This window comes from Urocitellus parryii, chromosome 10 (assembly GCF_045843805.1).
Source record: "Urocitellus parryii isolate mUroPar1 chromosome 10, mUroPar1.hap1, whole genome shotgun sequence".
Lineage (NCBI taxonomy): Eukaryota > Metazoa > Chordata > Mammalia > Rodentia > Sciuridae > Urocitellus > Urocitellus parryii.
In genome coordinates, this window is record NC_135540.1 from 141,739,772 (window position 1) to 141,757,540 (window position 17,769).

Genomic DNA, 17,769 nt, shown 5'->3' on the forward strand with positions numbered 1-17,769 from the left:
AGCACCAACTGAGAATCCACCCAAGGGGCGCCTGGCGCGGCCTTCAGGCCACCTTTACGCAGGGCTTCCAAAACAGCCGTAGAAGGCAGGCAGCAGGCCTGGTCCTGAAGCGCGTCCTGCTTACTTGGGCGAAAGGCCCAGGTGTCACGATGTGGAGAGGGACGTGACTCAGTCAGTCCCAGCTAAAGGGAGCGGTTTCAGAGCCTCGTAGATGGCACAGGCAGGCTCTGACCCTTGCCCTCCAGCTCCTGTGGCCTGGAGTGGTCTGGGTCTCTGGACTAGAGGGTTTAAAACTCAACCCACTTTATGGCCGACTGTTTCGCAGTGTCACTGTTTTGCAGCTGCCAGGCTGTACTGAATGTGCCATTTGTAAGACGTTTGTAATCCCCACCCCCACCTGAACTGCTTAATCTGTAAGAATGAAATATGACTTTAAGTTTATACTCATTAAAAATTCAAGTTATCCTTGTTGAGTAATTTAGAAAATCAGTTATGTTACATTTTTAAATAAAATTTGACTAATTAAGTATGTCAGAATAACTAAAGCTTAGGGAGAGTTCAGTTATTAATTTATGAGTTGACTAGAGCCAGGTACGGTGGTGGTAGGGGACAGACAGGTGTGAATGGCAAGAGCAGGAGGTTAAGAGAATAATCCTATAACATGGGCCTGCTGTGCCGACCCCCACATGCTTTCTTTTCTAAGAAGCAATTCATCTGCAGCCCTGCCTGGCTCATGGACCGGATATATCACATTCCTCAGCAAACTACCTGTCAACTGCGGGATGTCAATGGGAGAGACCCAGATTTTTGTGATCTGATCCTGAAACTCAGGGAGGTAAGGCTAGAACCTCCTAACCATAAACTGGTAAGAATCCACTCAGAATTGGTCAGCGTGGCCAGGTGACCTAGAGCTGCTGACAGGGGAACTGGAAAGTCTGATGTCATCCTGCTGTCGGTTAAAAGTCAGGAGGACCTGGGCGGGCCGCTCTGGAAACTTCCTCGGGACCCAACAACCTGGAGAGCAGGAGAAGCACACTGTCCCTCTCCTCTCTGAAAGGACCCTCCCCTTTCCCTTTCCCACCCCTTCAGTACACTCAGGCCTGCTACTCTGAGTGAATGTCTGAAAGCTTTCTGACTTGATGGCAAGAATCAGGGCTTGAAGAGGGGGTCTTCACACTGCCTCAGTTTCTCAAAAGGCCCCATCTCCGTAACAGTGGCACACACCTGTAATCCAGGTTACTTGGAGGCCAACCTCAGCAACCTAGTGAGGCCTTATCTCAAAATTAAAAAAAAAATAAATAAAAGGAATGTAGCTCAGTGGTAGAAAGCCCCTTGGTTCAATTCCCAGTACTGCCCCAAACAAACAAACAAAACCTTATGGGTTAACTGAATGTTAAAGAAAAAAATATTTTTTATAAATAATGGTAATTATTATTTTTTAGATATTTTTTAGTTGTCATTGAACACAATATCTTTATTTTGTTTGTTTATTTATTTATTTATTTATTTATTTATTTATTTATTTATTTAATGTGGTGCTGAGGATCGAATCCAGGGCCTTGCATGTGCTAGGCGAGCGTTCTACCACTGAGCCACAATCCCAGCCCCTACTATTATTTTATTAGTGTTATTATTCGGTACTAGAACTTGAACTCAGGAGCACTTAATCATTGAGGCATATCACTAGCTCTTTTTAGTTTTTATTTTGAGACAAGGTCTCACTATGTTGCTTAGGGCCTTTCTTAGTTTCTGAGGCTGGCCTTGAACTTGTGAACCTCCTGCTTCAGCCTCCCAAGCCTCTGGCATTATAGGCATGAACCACCATGCTTCATTTAAAAAGAAATCTAAAAATTATTTTTTTAAATGAAGACCTATAAATTGAGCTTAAAGAAGCTTGGGTTTTATAATTATATTCCACACCACAAACAAAAACCTCTCTGGAGGAAAAGCCATTAGTAAAGAAGAAGGTGTCTTGGAGATTGATCATGTTGGCTGGTAACTGATGTTTTCCACACAACAAATCATTCCTGACCAGGACCAGAGAGGCCATGAGGAAAAGGGAAGGAACTCCAGCTATGTGCTAGAGACGGTGCTCAGTGCTCGGTGGATGAAGATCAACTGACTCCAACGCTCCGGTTCGTTCTCTTTGTAGGTCTTTAGTCCTTCTCCAAACAAAATCTATATCAAGAAAGCACTGGCGCGGGGTGGGGCGGGGGCTCCGGTGGAGCGCTTGCCTGGCATGTGGGAGTACCAGGTTCGATTCTCATCACCACATATAAATAAATAAAATAAAGGTCCATCAACTAAAAAAAATTTTTCTAAAAAACCAAGAAAGAGCGGGCGCTGGGCTGAGGGGCAGCTGGTGGGAGAGCTCACCTGAGCCTGCCAGCCCTGGCTCCACCACTGGCAACAATGTAGCCTCGGCCACTCTCCAGCTACCCCCTGTGTCTCACAGAGGAGCTGCCAAGTCCTTCCACACAAGGTCTAGGGCGTGACAGGTACTGTTACACCACGGTTCACTCATCATTTTCCTCATAGTCCATTTTATGAAATTTCCTCATAGTCCTTAAAAAATAACCCTGTGGTATTGGACTGGAATCGGAGGTACTAGTCATGATCTCACCGGTTAAAATAATAGATCAGACGGACATGTAGGTGCCTGGTTCTGGGCATGTGTGTGTAGATGTGTGAGCAGTGCCCAGGTGGCCCCCTCCCCACGCAGGGCCCTCGCTGTGACGACGCCAGCGGGGGAATGAGGGGAACAAGGTCTGAACCAATCGGGGTAGAAAACAAGTCAATGTATCACATAAACATGTATGAATGTGCGTGTTTATGATCTGCACATGCACACCTATTTCCTGAGTGTGTCTACTCAAGGGCCCAGAAACAGTAGGGTCCACAGCAGCGAGCCCGCCCGGCCACAGCCCTGGCTTCCTCACACCCCTCTCCACTAGGAGGCACTGAGGCCTCTGCAGGGAGGTGCCCACCTGGGCAGGGAAAGCACCACCCCCTGCTGCGACACACAGAAAGTGGCCCAGGATGGCGGGGACCACCGTCTCCATTACAGGGGCACAGCAAAGGACACAGGAGCCAGCGTGCAGGGCATTTGACCAAAACTAATCATGATAAAAAAAGGACTGCCATGGCTAATTAAAGTAACAGTCTGTGGGGCTGGGCATGGCTTAGCAGTAGGGCACCTGCCTACCAGGCTCCAGGCCCTGGCTGGATCCCAGCACCACCCAAGCAAATCAGACAAGTAAACAAGCCAACGAAGAGCAGTCTATGAATGGCCACCCACACAGCAAGGTAGCTGAATGAATGAGTAATGAATGAGTTGGAGTAAGGGGAAATCCAGAAGGAACAATGGAACTGAAAACTCACCATTTAGCAACTGTCGTTATAATGACTGTTTCAGGCAAGTCATTAGCAGATTCTAAGATTAGTGGGTGAAATCCACTAATAACAGCACAGTCACACGCCTCAGAGGACCTTCCCACGTGATAATTAATGAAGACAAAGGAAAATGGCAGTATCTCACGAGAGGGAGCCCTACACGGGTCACATGAACCCAGGTAGCTGAGCCGGTCCTGATGGGACGCACTGTGGGATGTCGCCACTTCCAAGGGCTCCTGCCAAGGAGGGCCCCTATTCCTACACAAGGTGGCAGCAAGCATGCATCACAGGAGGGACCTGCTGTGCCCTGCAAAAGCCCCACCGTGGTGAGAGCGGTCGGGGGCTGGACCCCGGCAGCGGGTGCAGGTGGACTTCCTTCTGCCCCTCAAACATCAGAGCTGCTGGGAAAGTCCGACTGAGGTCTAGGAGTTAGACGGGAGGTCTGTGTGTGGCGGTTGCTGATCTCAGAGTCATTCTGTTGCTCGGGGGCAGATGGCCCTTGGTTTTGGCAAACACACCCTCAAGCACTCAAAGATAAAGGGGTGGCTAGGGAGGCTTCCCGAGTCCCCATACATGGACAGAAGACTGGGTGGAAGGTACTCGGGCACTCTGTGCTGCTCCTGCAACGCCGTGGCAAACCCGGAGTTACCTCAACACAGAAGGAAGTGGCCCTGGAGGAGCGCAGTGCCGCCTCGCAGGCTGGCCTGCAGCTGGTGACTGGCAAAGGCAGGGCCAGCTGCTCCTCCTGGGGTGCTGTGGCGCTTTGTTCCCGTCACTCTAAGTGATACTGCTAAGACTTCACATTCTTACCCTCATGCTGGGTACTCAGACCCTCCTGCTTCTCAAGGACTGAGCTTCCTCCAGAGCCTGCACATCTGGAAGGTGTGCCGCCCGGCTTCTCTCAGGGCCTGCAGAGGGGCTGCTCACCAACCCCGGGACTCGGCCCCACTCGTCCAGGCCCCCTCCACTGGACACGGAGCCCAGCTTCTCACTCTGCTTAGGGTCCAGTGCCACCACCCTGGGACTGCTGCCAGAGCTCGGAGGAGACCCACATCCCGACCCTGGGAAGATGGCCTCCTGGCCTGTTTTCAGCTTCTCTGGGCCGCCACCACCCGACAGGCTTCAGACCACATTGTGCTTAGGAGGGCACCGACGTTCTACAGACCCACAGGGAACAGCCCACACAGGCTCAAGGTCCGAGGAGGAGCCAGGACTGGACCTGCCTCCTGAGGGATAAAGCCTGTCTGCAGGAGTGGCCAGAAGGGGGCGCAGCCAGGCCTCCTGGCCTGTCCTGCCTCAAACTAGGGGCAACTGAACCTGTGGCCAGAAACAACGATCCATCTGTTTCTGAGCAGTGCCAAAAAAATAAAGCAGTTTCTGTGAAAACAGTCCCTGAAACCAACTCCACCTAAAGTTCAAGATCATGCCGACCGCCTGACGGGGCACCTCACTCCTGGTCCTAGCCCTAGCCACTTAGGCTTTGGCACCCTGTTTGGCACCCCCAGCCCCTCTGCAGGCCCGAGGCAGCCTCACTGCTCCTGACCAACAGACACGCTCACCCAGACTCTGGAAATCCTGCACCTCGACAGCCTTGGCACAGGCACACCGCGTGCCCAGGTGGCCCCCACCCCACGCAGGGCTCTTGCTGTGACGACACCAGCGGGGGAATGAGGGGAACAAGGTCTGAACCAATCGGGGTAGAAAATAAGTCAATGTCACAAGAGGAAAAACAATTTTTTTCAGAAATGAACATTTTGAGGATGTAGGTATTATTTTAATTATGTTTTTCTGCTTTTGGTAAATGGACAAATATCATTTGCTGGTGAGTCAAACAAATAATAAAATGCATACAAAGTCCGTTTATAACTCAAAGGTGTTCTTGGTTCCTGTGTCACTGGCTCATGGCCCTGTCTTCATGGCCACAAGTGGCCCCAAAATGCCTGTTCTGCAAGGAATTTTTAAAGGACAAGTTCAACACTACCATTGCAAAGGCAGCCCATTGTCAGAAGAAAAAGGGTTATTTTGGGGGGGTACCGGGGATTGAACTCAGGGGCACTCAACCACGGAGCCACGTCCCCAGCCCTATTTTGTATTTTACTTAGGGACAGGGTCTCAGTGAGTTGCTTAGCATCTCGCTGTTGCTGAGACTGGCTTTGAACTCGCAATCCGCCTGCCTAAGCCTCCGGAGATGCTGGGATCATAGGCGTGCGCCACCATGCCCAACAAGAAAAAGGTTTTAAGGGAAATCTTACAAGTTATTCCTGGGACACTTAGGAGAAAAGCCATCCACTCTGTGGAGCTCTGTGTTTAATTTCTGTGCAAACATGTGCAAGGAGTCACGGGGGATAGGCCTGAGCTGCACAACCGGCAGAGCTTGGCTCTGTGCTGCTGCCTTGTCCGGATCGCAGACAGAGCCACCAAGAAGAAGAGGGGTCAGAGACAGAAAGGCAGCCCTGCCAGACGGGAGGACGCTGGGAGAGACAAGGAAGGGAAACCATGGCGAGCCCCAGAACACCGTACCTCCAACACAGCGACCTCCTGTCCATTGCGAAGCAGCCGGAAGGTCAGCGGGTGCTTGGAGTCCAAGCCTGGGATCACCTCACAGCCACGGAGGGGAATGGACGCGACGTGGGTCTTCAGGTCAGTCCTGTCCTTGTGGAGGACAAGCTTGTTGTCCCTCACTCTGCACCAGCGCTCCCGCCAGCGGTTGTTGGATAGCACGTTCAGGTAGCCTGCAAGAGACGCGGGGAGCTCAGCCTCCAGGAAGGAGGACACGCCCCTCACAGGCAGGGCTCTAACGCAAACTGCTCAACAGGAGGAGCTGGTGCACCACACAGCGAGTCCCCCACAGGACAGCAGAGCCACACCCAGACGTCTCCCGTCCTGGTGCTCAGAACAGGTCCTGGTGCTTGAGGCCTATTTGGGAATCTGGAAGTCATCTGGAGGATGTGACAGTTGCTTAGCCCCTGGGCTTGGGATGGCTGGAAGGAAATGGGGACACAAGCTGCCTTCATGTCACCACAGGGAGGACATGCAAAAGGACACAGCTGCAGGTGCCACAGCAGGGTAGCAGCCGTGGGAAGGCGGGAGGGGGGCAACATGAGGGAACACACCATGGAAACTTGTCACAGGAGGCCCGGAGGTGGGCACTTCCTGACCCTGGACACATTCCAGCAAGTGGTGGAGAGCAGAGGGCATGACACTCCCGGCCACAGGCCGTGAGGGACACAGTGCCCCCCCCCTCCTCCAGCTGGCTCGAGATGCACGTGGCTGTGAGGGGCGGGGGCGGAGCCAGGAGGCCCAGTGCACAGGGGAATGCTCCTGCTGCTCCTCCTCACCGCTAGGCGCTGCCACCTGCGAGGCAGTAGCCCGTTGTTTAAAAGAGAAACTCCTCAAATACGGGACGTGAACAGCCTTCAGTTGTTATAAGCACAAGATGTATTTCTCTAAAAATAACAAAGCCTGAGGAATAGACTCCAGGAGTTGCTGTGACCTCCAGCCCCCCCAAATGCTGGGAAACTGCTGCCCCTCCTTGAAGACTAGAGAGTTGAGTCAAAGAGCTCATAAGATGCTGACGAACAGCCTGGAAAGAAACAAAACCCGGATCCTGCTCATGCCGCTCCACCACCACTGCATGCACACGCACGAAGACGCTCACGCGTGCTCACGCGCACACGGCCTGGCTCAAAGGTGTTAAGAAAACAACACAAATCCTTTCTAATCGTGGTTTTCAAAATGTCTTTCCAAAGGCTTGGGGGGTGCTTTCTATTTAAGTGCAAGGACATCACTCGTATGGGCGCTGTGAGCCTCCGGAGCTGTGGACGGAAAGGACAGTGCTCATGGCAAGACCTCCTCTCAAGCTGACCGCTGCCTGCGCGTGGGGGTGACAGGCACAGGATGACGGTTCGGAATCAGCCCTGAGCTCTAGGATGCTGTCACTCTGCAGCCAGAGCTGCTAGAACACATGGGGCCTGTGCTCTGGAGGGACCTGAGGCTGAGACGCATTCAGGGGGACCTGGAGAGACCGGTGACCCCACACCTGCAGGAGGCAAGCAAACACGGCCACGGAGACTCCAGTCTATGTGACAGATACGTCTCAGAGGCCAGTCAGGTGGGGGCCCAGCTGAGATGCAGAAGGTGGCATGGAGCCGTGATCAGAGAAACCAGAGGCCACACGTTCATCTGGGGATTTGGCAGTGAACAGGCGGCCCCAGGGCCTGCTCACGGCAAGGACAAGGCTCCTTCTGAAAGCCCACGGCTCCAAAGGGGGACTCGCAGTGTGGGTGCCTGCTCCCTCCTGGGCTCGACACTTCGACGTGGGCAGGGGCAGTGGTCACTGAGCCCCATCTACCACTCAGAGAGAGAGGCACGTGCCCTCTGGCCATCTTATTTTTTTTCAAGTTTTTCAAATTTCATTTGTTCTTTTGAGTTACACGTGAGAGTACAGTCTATTTTGACATATTTATGCAAAGATGGAATGTGCCTTATTCTAATCAGGATCCCAGTCTTGTGAATGTACATGATGTGGAGATTCACTGAGGCGTGTCCATAGGAAAGTTTAGTCAGATTTATTCCACTGTCTTTCCTATTCCCATCCCCCCCTTCCTCTCTCCATTCTCTTTTGTCTAACCCAATGAACTTCCATCTCCTCCCACTTGGTTGTGGGTTAGCATCTGCATATCAGAGAGACATCTGAACTTTGTTTTGGGATTGACTTATTTCACTTAGCATGACAGTCTCCAGATCCTTGCATTTACCAGCGACTATCATAGTCATTCTTCTTTGTGGCTGAGTAATATTCCATGGGGATATCTACCACATTTTCTTTATCCATTCATCTGTTGAAGGGCACCTAGGTTGGTTCCAGAGCTTAGCTATGGTGAACTGATGTGGTTGTGTCATTGTAGTTTGTTAATTTGAAGTCCTTTGGGTATATGCTGAGGAGTGGAATAATGGAGTCAAATGGTGATTCCATCCCTAGTTTTTTAAAGGAATTTCCACACAGCTTTCCAGAGTGGTTGGACCAATCTGCAGTCCCACCAGCGATGTGTGAGTGTGCCTTTCCCCACATCCTCGCCATGCCTTGGACCTTGTATTCTTGGTAACTGGGGCAATGTTTTCTTCCTAGACAGGACCTGGCCCGGCACCTGGTCCTGTGTAGTCCCCACGTCTCAGGCACATAGGGAATGCCTTTGTGGGGCCACGTCTACCTGGAGCGAGACTTCCCAGGAGCTGCCATATTTTAACACCTTTCTTGGGTTTATTCAGTTTCAAAAAGGGGGGAAAAAGAAAAGAAAAAGACCCAGAAAACAGGGAAGCCCCCCCCCACAAACAGGAAGCCCCACGGGAAAATGTTCATGTTTGGCAACTACCTCCCCGTGCAGCCCAGGGTTCCCCGCTTTCTTAAAAGGGGAGCCCCGAATTCTCATTTTCTGGGAGGGGACACAGAGAAGAGGCCAGGACTGGAAATGGCAGAAAGCCCATGGAGCGGGTCTGGAACCAGAGCGAGTCTCCCTTCCCCCAGTACCTTCCCTTCCAACCTAACACCCGGCCTGGCTGACAAAATCAGACCAGGGTGGGAAGGAAAGCGTCTCCAGGAACCCTGAGCTGGAGCAGACGTTCACCACCAGGGGGCACCAAAGTGCAGCCCGGGCCTGGAGGCCAGACCCTGGGTGAGGGCCAGAGGCTGAGACTCCAGGGGACTGCGGACATGGCAAACCTTCCCTAGGAAATTCAGGCTGTTGCTGATGTTTGCTCCACTTACATCACGGTGGTGTGCCGCTGTACCTTAAAAACTTGAATTCCAGTTTAAAGTTTTCAGATTATTTCTCTCCAAATTCCAAAGGAAACTTCTCAGTGCCATGGCAAGAGTGCCTGAGATTGCATCAGAACTCAAAATCAACTTTCCAGGTATGAAATTAGACAACAACAGAATCCCAAAGCGTGGGCAGAGGCGGCCACACACCCTCCCCCAGCCAGCTGTCCCTCAGCCTGGCGTCTCTGGCCAGGGCCAGGGGCTGTTGGTTTTGGAGCTGCAGGAGGCAGCAGGGCCACCTCTCACAGGTGGCCACATTTCATTGCCACTCTCTTTAGGAAGGGAAGCAGCAGTGCCTGTGCCAGAGGCCGCTGTCCTTTGGTCACATGTGAGGCCTCTGATCCAATGCAGCTGCTTGCTGGGTTGCTGCAAACGCCTGAGCACAATCAGAGACTGCAGACATCTGGCACAGCTCTGCCAACACCAAGGGTCATTTCCCTCCAGCCTGCCCCCCCAGCCAGGGCTGAGGAATGGGCATGCAGGCACCCAGCCCAGGGCTCTCAGATGGAGGGGGTTGTGACAAGAAGTGAGAAGTCCCAGCTTTCCTGATCGGCCATCGAACGCCATCACTGGAAGTGCCATATAGTCCTTCACTGGCGAGTCCTTCAGGCTCAACCCAGACTACCCTGTCTGGCACCCTGGGGAGGTCAGGGTGCCAGCTGGGCCCCTGGTTGTACGCAGGCTCCCGTGGCCTTGTGTGGCTCCATGCTGCATGCGGGTGCTCAGCTCTGTGAGCAGCTGTGGGCACGGCGCTCAAGTCAGGTGTGGGCTGCGGCTCTGTGTGTTTTTCTTTGGCTTTCGTGAAAACCAAGGAATTTATCACGTGGCCCACTTCACAGTCAGGGCAGCTGAGGCTCCGGGCAGGCAGGCTGCTCAGGGAACCCATGCAGCCCGGCACCGTCTCAGCGCTCTCCTCTGCAGGTGCTGGGAGCAGGGTGCGCAGGGGAGAGCAGGGCTGAGTCTCAATTGGGAAGAGCAGAGCCCGGACGCAAGGCCGAGGAGGCCCCTGAGGCACCGTGCGGGCAGCAAGCGGGCGCTCTGGCGTCCTGGCACAGGAGGATGTGATGGTATGAGGTCCAACATCTACCTGGGGCCTGGCAGGAAGCAGGGTGGAACCACAGCTGGGTACGGGAGGGGAGGAGGGGGATGGAGGGGCACTTCTGCTAGAGCTTAATTTATAAGGAGCCAAGAATTCAAGACGCACAGGCACAGGGAAGGCAGAGAACAGAGCTGCCCTGGTTAGGGGCCTGAGCACATCTTGGGTACATTGTCTGAGTGGCCGTGCACAGAGCTGACCAGGCCACTGCTAACCACGTCACTCGTGGGTGTCATGGAAGGACAGAGACATGGGACTGGGGCAGCCACCGGGTGCCACGTGCGGAGGCTCAAGCAGGCTGTGGTCCCCAGGGCCCCTCCTGTGAGCACTGAAGAGCACCAGCCCTGCCTCCAAGAGGCCCTGCAGTGCCTTAGTCCCAGTGACCAGAGGAGGGGAGGCTGGCTCAGTCTCCCGCGCTGGGGAGCTTTCCCTGCCCTTCTGTCCACTCGGCACCGGCCTCCTGGGAGCAGCACAGCAGCTGAAGAGGCTCCGCCCGCTTGGCAGGGCTGGTCCCTGGGCCCAGATCCAGCCACTCTCCTCTGCCTGAAACCCTGCAGTTGTGCCGAAATAACCTGGCGTGGTCACCACCCACCAGAGGCAGCGTCTCACAGAGAGGAGCCACCCCGAGCAGGTGGCGGAGTCTGGTGCGGGGGCCACATGCTCCTCCTGCTCAGTGCAGATCAGCCGCACTTCCAAGAAAGGGCCGGCATGAGGTTTATGCTGCATCTAATTACACAGAGAGGGTCACTCATTAGGAGTCCTATGAGTGGCAAGCTCTTTTGGACAAGAAAGCTGAGGGAAAAGGCAGAGTATGAGGAATCAGCTAAATCAGAGAGCCAGCTCTGCCCTCAATGAGCTGTGTGACTTGCAGCTAGTCACTCAACCTCTCTGAGCTTCAATATTCTCATTTGCATAAGGAGAGTTTGGACTACAGTCTCTGAGTTGCCTTCCATATTAGTGACTGCTTTTCACAAAAGAATTCCTATTTCCTCCACTGACCTAGAGCAGTTTACACTGCAAACACAATTAACCCCTAACTCCCATCCTGTTGCAAGCAAGGGCTGATGGGAGAGGAAATTCCCCAGTGCTCCAAGAGGACAGCATGGCGTTGCCAGCCTGTGCACCAGTCTCCACCCCCGGTGATAGCTCTGCCCCACCTGGCAGACCCAGGCAAGTTCTTTCCTTGTGGATGGAAAGAACGGCAGTGTCCCTCACCCGGCTTCTGTCTGCAGCAGCCCTGACAAGGACAAGGACTGTACTCCTGGGCACCGTCTCTGCACAGCGTCATTGGTCTCCCCAACCCACCTCACAGGCTGTGGCTCCCACTCCCACGGGACACACGGCGACAGCTCCTGTAACCCTGTGAGGCCTTCCCGGCCGATGCCCAGAGGGCTGCATTCTGTCCATGAAAAGCTAACACCAGGCAAAGCCCCAGAACCCTGGGGGAGCCTGGAGGGGGCTGCCTGGCCCCCACCCACCCACCCTCCTGCTCCTGCCCCCGCCGTGGTGCTCCTTCTGCAAAAGACGTGGGAGCTGCTGCACCTTTACCTCTGTGTTCATGGCCCAGCTTAGGCCCACTGGGCAGGACCCACATGCTGCCCTTTTGCTACCCTCAAAGACCCCCAAGACCTTGGATGTGACATGCTCAAGGAGGGAGAGGGGAGAAGGGGGCGGGCAGCAGGAAGTGAAGGGAGGCGGGAAGCTGACGGCCCAGCAGCAGCAGCTGAGTGGAGGCCCACCACTGGCGATGGTTTACCACAGGCAAAGGGCCCGGTGGGTGCAGCTAGTGCTAGAGCCCTACTCCCTACCCAGGAGGCAGCAGGCCCTGGGCACAGCCCAGCACCACAACCAGGAAAGGCAAACACCACCTCTCAGCTGGGAGCTGCTCTCCCAGGAGAGCCAGGCATTCTTCTGGCTGGGCTGCCTACAGTCAGCCCTCCTCTTCCCGGAGGCCTCCACTGGCCCCTGGCTGGCCCAGCCCACATGACGTCCTGGGAGGCCCTGGCTGCCTCTGCCGTGGCCCAGCACTACTGACCACAGCTGGGCGTGGCAAGCTCACTTCTGCAGTTCCCTGTACTGTCCCCTCTCCTGCTCCTAGACACGAGCCACGGTGGCAGGGCCTTCTGGCCCACTGTTGAACACACAAGCTCAATCCCACCCTGACAGATGCAGCTGCCCAGAGATGGGGCCAGAGGGAAGAGCCAGTCGGGCGGCCAGGGACCTGCGACACCATGATGAGGTGTGATTCTATACCTTGGCACAGGAGAGCACTGGTCTGACTCCATCGCCACCCTCTCTGCCCTCCCGCCTCTGCCCACTGCAGCACGTGTGTGCTCTAGCCTGAGGCTGCTGGAGGGGGTCGTGGGACAACCTCACAGGCCTGAGAGCTGGGATCTTACTCTTGAAGGAACCTTAGCAATCATCCCAACCCCCTGCAAAACCTTCCATTAACATAAATAAAACTGCTTCCCGCAACCGAGCTGCCCCAGCAGGGCGCTGCACCAGGCTCACCGCAGGTGGGGACGTCCTCCTCGGCTGACGATGTCTGCTCGTCGGTGGATGGCTTCTTCTTGCCCAAACCAATGATCTTGGTAATTTTTTTCCCAGTGACTTTAGACACGGTTCCCTTGGCTTCTGCTTTGGAACTTTTCTTCCTCTTCACTGTCAACAAAAGCTTGTTTTAATTGAGGATGTTAACTTTAAAAAGTAGACATGAAGCCTAAATCACCTCGTGTCTTCTTCCCCCACTTGGGCTCATCAGGCACGCTTAAGTACCTGCTCTGTGTCACCGGGGTCTAGATGCTGTGGCCAAAGCAGGACTCAGAGCTGCTCTCCAGAAGCCTGCACCCTAGAGAGGGCTGAGGACACACAGCCACACGTGTGTCCAGCATAAGCAGCACGTCTGCACACACACAAGTGTCCACATGCACCAAGCAGTGGCAGGAACCCCAGGGCCCAGAGGTTCCACAGGGCCCTGTGGGAGAGTGGCTGGTGGTGGACTTGAGGCCGAGTGCTCAGTAACAAGGAAGGAGTCCTTCCGACTTCAGTGGAAAGGGCTGCCCACCAGAGGAGCAGCTGCTGGTGCGGGCTGCGGGCCTGGGGAAGCGGAGCGGAGGGAGCAGGCGAAGTGCGGGTCGCAGGGAGCAGAGGGGCCCCGGTCCCCCTGGGCACCTCCTGCCCTCCTGCTCCGTTCTGCCCTCTCCAGACTCTAGACCGCCGCCTGCCTTTCAGCTGGGATGCTCTATTTCATCGGGTTAATATACAAATTCACAAACATTTTGCATAAAAAGATTTCAAGCTTCTCCTGAAACACAAATACCTGGCAAACCTGGACCCACAGGTGGGAAAGTGTCAGCAGAGCCACACAGACAGGCTCCAGCCAGCTCTGACATGGGCAGCTCTCTCTCCACACTGACCCCCACCACAGAGGGACAACTGGCCACCGGCTGGTGACCTACCCCTGCTCAGCTCAGTCACCCACACCCCCCCTACTCCCAGGCCTTGTCCATGACCTCTAATAGAACTGCAGGGACGGGGGTCAGGCAGCACTCGGAACAGGCATGTGAGGACCCAGGGCTGAGCAACAGTCCTCGGGAAGGGTGGGCTGCCCCATCAGTCTCCTAAGGGCACCATGCACCTGCTAGGGCAAAAGGCCTTCCCTGGAGCCACCCTCAGCACAGCCCGACCCCTGTGCTGCAGGGAGGCCAAGCACCCCACCTTGGTCAGCCTCTGGGCAGCCACCTTTCAGGACCTCAGGAAAGCCCACGGCTCCTGCCTCCCCCAAAAGGAACAAGTGCACAGCACCAGGACAAGGCAGAGAGGAGCCCTCTAGGAGCCTGTGGCGATCCTTGCTGGACACGTCCCAGCTCCCTCCACCCACAGAGGCCCTCTTCCATGGGAACGGGCAGTCGTCTGCTGCTCCTCTGCCGCCGGCCGTGAGGTGGTCAGGGCAGGGGGCATCACGCAGGTTCCCACCTCGGGCCTGGCCCTCCCCCGCTCACACCTGCCCTCAGACCCAGTGGGACTGGCACTACTCCTCAGTCCCTCTCCAGGATGGTGACAAGCCATGTGGCTGTGCCACAGTGAGCAGAGCCACTGGGAACCCAGCCTTGCGGGCTGAGTGTGCCCCAGTCACAGGGAGCTCAGACCCCCAGGGGCGGCACGGGGAGGTGGGCCTGTAGGGAAGCATCAGGAAAGACCCCCCTGATCCCGGGGTGAGATCCTGGTGGTGAGGGCACGGAAGAAGGCCCGTGTGAGGACACAAAGAGAAGGTGGCCACCTGCGACCTGGGAGGAGAGGCTGATCATTCCATGTCACTTGGACCAAACAAAAAGGGAAAGCCACCATGGGGGGCACCCTGCCATCTCACAGCCCTGTAGGTCACGCTGCCATGGCACGGACCCTGCAGGCACATGCTGTCTCACACACCCTGCAGGCCACCCTGGCATCTCACATGCCCTGCAGGCCACGCTGCTGTCTCACACACTCCGCAGACAATCCAGCGCCATCACCTACTCCAGCCGAGCTCCACAAAGACATGTGGCCCAGGTCAGCAAAGCACCCAGAAGGCACCCACCCTGTCCCAGGCTCGCAGAGCATGAGCAGGCAACTCTCCCTGGCACAGCGCTTGCTGTCCGTCTCATCAGCCTGGGGTTTCGCAGTCACTCCAATGACACCGATGGGCTCTTGCTGGGCTCTGACTACAAAGACCTAAGAAAATAATTAACATCTGTGGTTCCTTCAATACCTACTGCTTAACTTTTGCAAAGACAGAAGTCAGGCCATCCTTGGAAGAAAAGCCAAAGTGTGTAGGGACATGAGAAAAAAACATCAAGAACCTTGTGAGACCGCTTAGCAAACAAAAGGCAGAATTTAGCACAATTACAAACCAGAATTCCCCACTCACTGAAGACGCACAGCGGTGAAGTGCAGGGTCCAGATGGTGTGGAGGTAGGTGGGTGCAAGAGTGACAGAGACAATGGAAGCAAGGTCACTCCGTGCACTTAAACCCACAAAGCCAGGCAGCTCCCTGTCATCCCACAGAAGGGGACCTAGGCGCTCTGCTGTCTAGGCTGGTGGGAGAGGGTGGGACAGTGCCATCGGACTACGGACTCACTGAGTCCACCCCGACCCACGTGCAGATGGAAAAATCATAGGGGGAGGCAGAGTAGGCTGGGGATGTGCTCGCTTCCCAATGCACTGCCCCGGGACCTTTATCTTCCCTGCTCACGTCAGCTACGGTGTCAACAGGATGCTGACCCAGTCACCACATGCCACACGCACTGGCGTCTTAAACACCAGGACTCTGCCCTGAAGGAAGAGCTGGCGAGTGAGCCAGGCGCCCGATCCGACCACCGAGTCTGGTGCCACCTTCAGGGTAGATCCTCACACTCAGGCGACTATACAGAGACGTCTGCAAACCCCACGCGGCCAGTGAGGGAGGCTCATCTGGAAGCTCCCAATGCAGCCAGGAGTGGAGGGAGGGCGGGGGGTGTATTTGGGCCATTAATCCCCTCTAGTGACTGTTTCCTCAGTGTCTGCCACACCCACAGCACCTTGCTGGGCAAAAGGAAGTGTCTGCAGCAGGCGGCTCTCTGAGTCCCAAGGCCAGAAGGGCATGACAAAGGGACAGGAGGGCAGGAGAAGCCGGTGTTCCCCTGCCCGTGTCAGACAGGTGCGCCATTCCATCCACGTGCCTCTCAGGTGCATCGGGGAAGAAAGAACAGACGGAGAAAGACCAGCCAAGCAGCGTCCATGGAGTGCAACAGCAGGGCAGGGGCCAAGCTCAGTGGTGGGCTGCGGTCCTGGCTGAGCCAGGAGACAGCTGGACGCAGGAGTAGGAAAAAAAGCCAGGCGACATGGTTAAACCAGCCTCAAAACAAGAAGCAAACAAAAACACAGCTAAGCTGGACCACGGAGGCTGCAGGTCATTCGACTTCAGGGAGAACTTCAGACTGCTTTCCAGGTCCTGGTCACAGGCAGCACCCATGGAGGACACAGACAACACGCTCACCGAGAAGCTTCACAGAGGGGACCCAGCTGGTAAGCCACCGTGCAAAAGCAGACCACGAAAGCTTCTGATGAGAACCTGGTGGCACCAACGTCCTGACGGCAGGGCACCAGGGTCCTCAAGCCCAGCTGCTACAGCTGTGGGCCGGCCTCTCACCAGAGAGGGCACCCTTGCTTCCAACCGGCCACACAAGGCACCTGGGCAGCTGGGTCACAGGCTCTGGGAGAGCAGAGTCACCTGGAATTGTGGAGGGAGGCTTCCCTCCCGACCACAAGTCACGACCTCACCTCCAGGCATACTCCTAGGACGTTAAAGCCAGTTAAGCAGAAAAGCTGCACAAAACGCATACCTGACAAAGGACTTGCATTCAGAACAAGCACAGATCCCTCAAAGCTCAATAAGAGTGAATAACCCAATAAAAACATGGAGAAATGGCTGAGAAGACACCTCACAGAGTCACAGCAACCACCAATAACACAGGAAAACTGCTTGGCCCCCTCCAGTCACTAGGGAAACCACAGTCACACTCCACACAGAGGAGGGACCGGACAGAGCAGAAGGGACAACACTGAGGCTGGCGAGACTCCACGTGGCCTGGCAACCCACACTGGGATCAGTGCCCAAGGGGCAAGAGGCACAGATCCACCTGCCTAGTACAGCCAGAGCAGCTCTGCAGTGGCAAGGGGAAGACCCAGCGTGCACAGCCACCCCGAGAAGACCGCCCCCTGCAGCCATCTTCACCGCCTCAGCAGGGAAGCAGACGGCACTGGGGCGAGGGACCCAGAAGGGGGTCCACCTGCAGGGCAGGAAGCAGCTCAGCAGTGCCAGGTGGCTCAAAGGCGTGCACAGGACATCTGGAGGAACAGGAGCGTCCTGTCTTGACGGTAGTGATGGTTCCATGCCTGAGAGACGTCTGCCAACACAGAACTGCAGGCCATGGGCAGAGCTGAGCTGGGAGAGAGCGGCGTCCACACCTGCACACTGTTCCCAGAGGCCCTGCTCAGGAGCACCAAGAGCAGGAGCAGGCTGGTGCTCTGACCGGTGGACAAATGTGCAAAATTTGGTGCTTTCCTAGGATGGAATTCACAGTCTTAGAAAGAAAGGACACCGGAAAACAGGTGGAAACATCTTTAACATCATGTTAAAGCCAAACAAGCCCACGTCAGACAGCCCACCCCAGACAGCCCGGGGTCACGTGCTCCCCTCACGTGGAAGCTGGAAAGGAGAGAGGAAAGGAAAGTGGGGATCTATGAGAATGAAAGGGACCTCAGCAGAGGAGAGCAAGGGGCCAGAGGGAGGCAGAGGAACTCTGGCCAAATTACATCGTTCTAACATGTGCACATGGGGGTGCTCAACACCCGGTCCCCCATAGTGTGTGATGACGATGTGACAAAAGGAAGAAACTTCTAACACAAGCGACACTCTGGGTTGACCACAAAGACACACCCTGAGTGA

General features: G+C 55.3%; 1 protein-coding gene across 1 annotated transcript in view; it reads right to left on the minus strand.

Moving 5' to 3' along the window:
• Positions 1-17,769, minus strand: part of Afap1 (actin filament associated protein 1) — a 127,188-nt gene that overhangs the window by 22,146 nt on the left and 87,273 nt on the right. The window contains exons 9-10 of the mRNA XM_026395342.2: positions 12,816-12,965; positions 5,914-6,125 (exon numbers count right to left, since the gene is read on the minus strand). Of these exons, the coding sequence (XP_026251127.2) occupies positions 5,914-6,125; positions 12,816-12,965 (362 nt within the window). The remainder of the gene's footprint in view (positions 1-5,913; positions 6,126-12,815; positions 12,966-17,769) is intronic.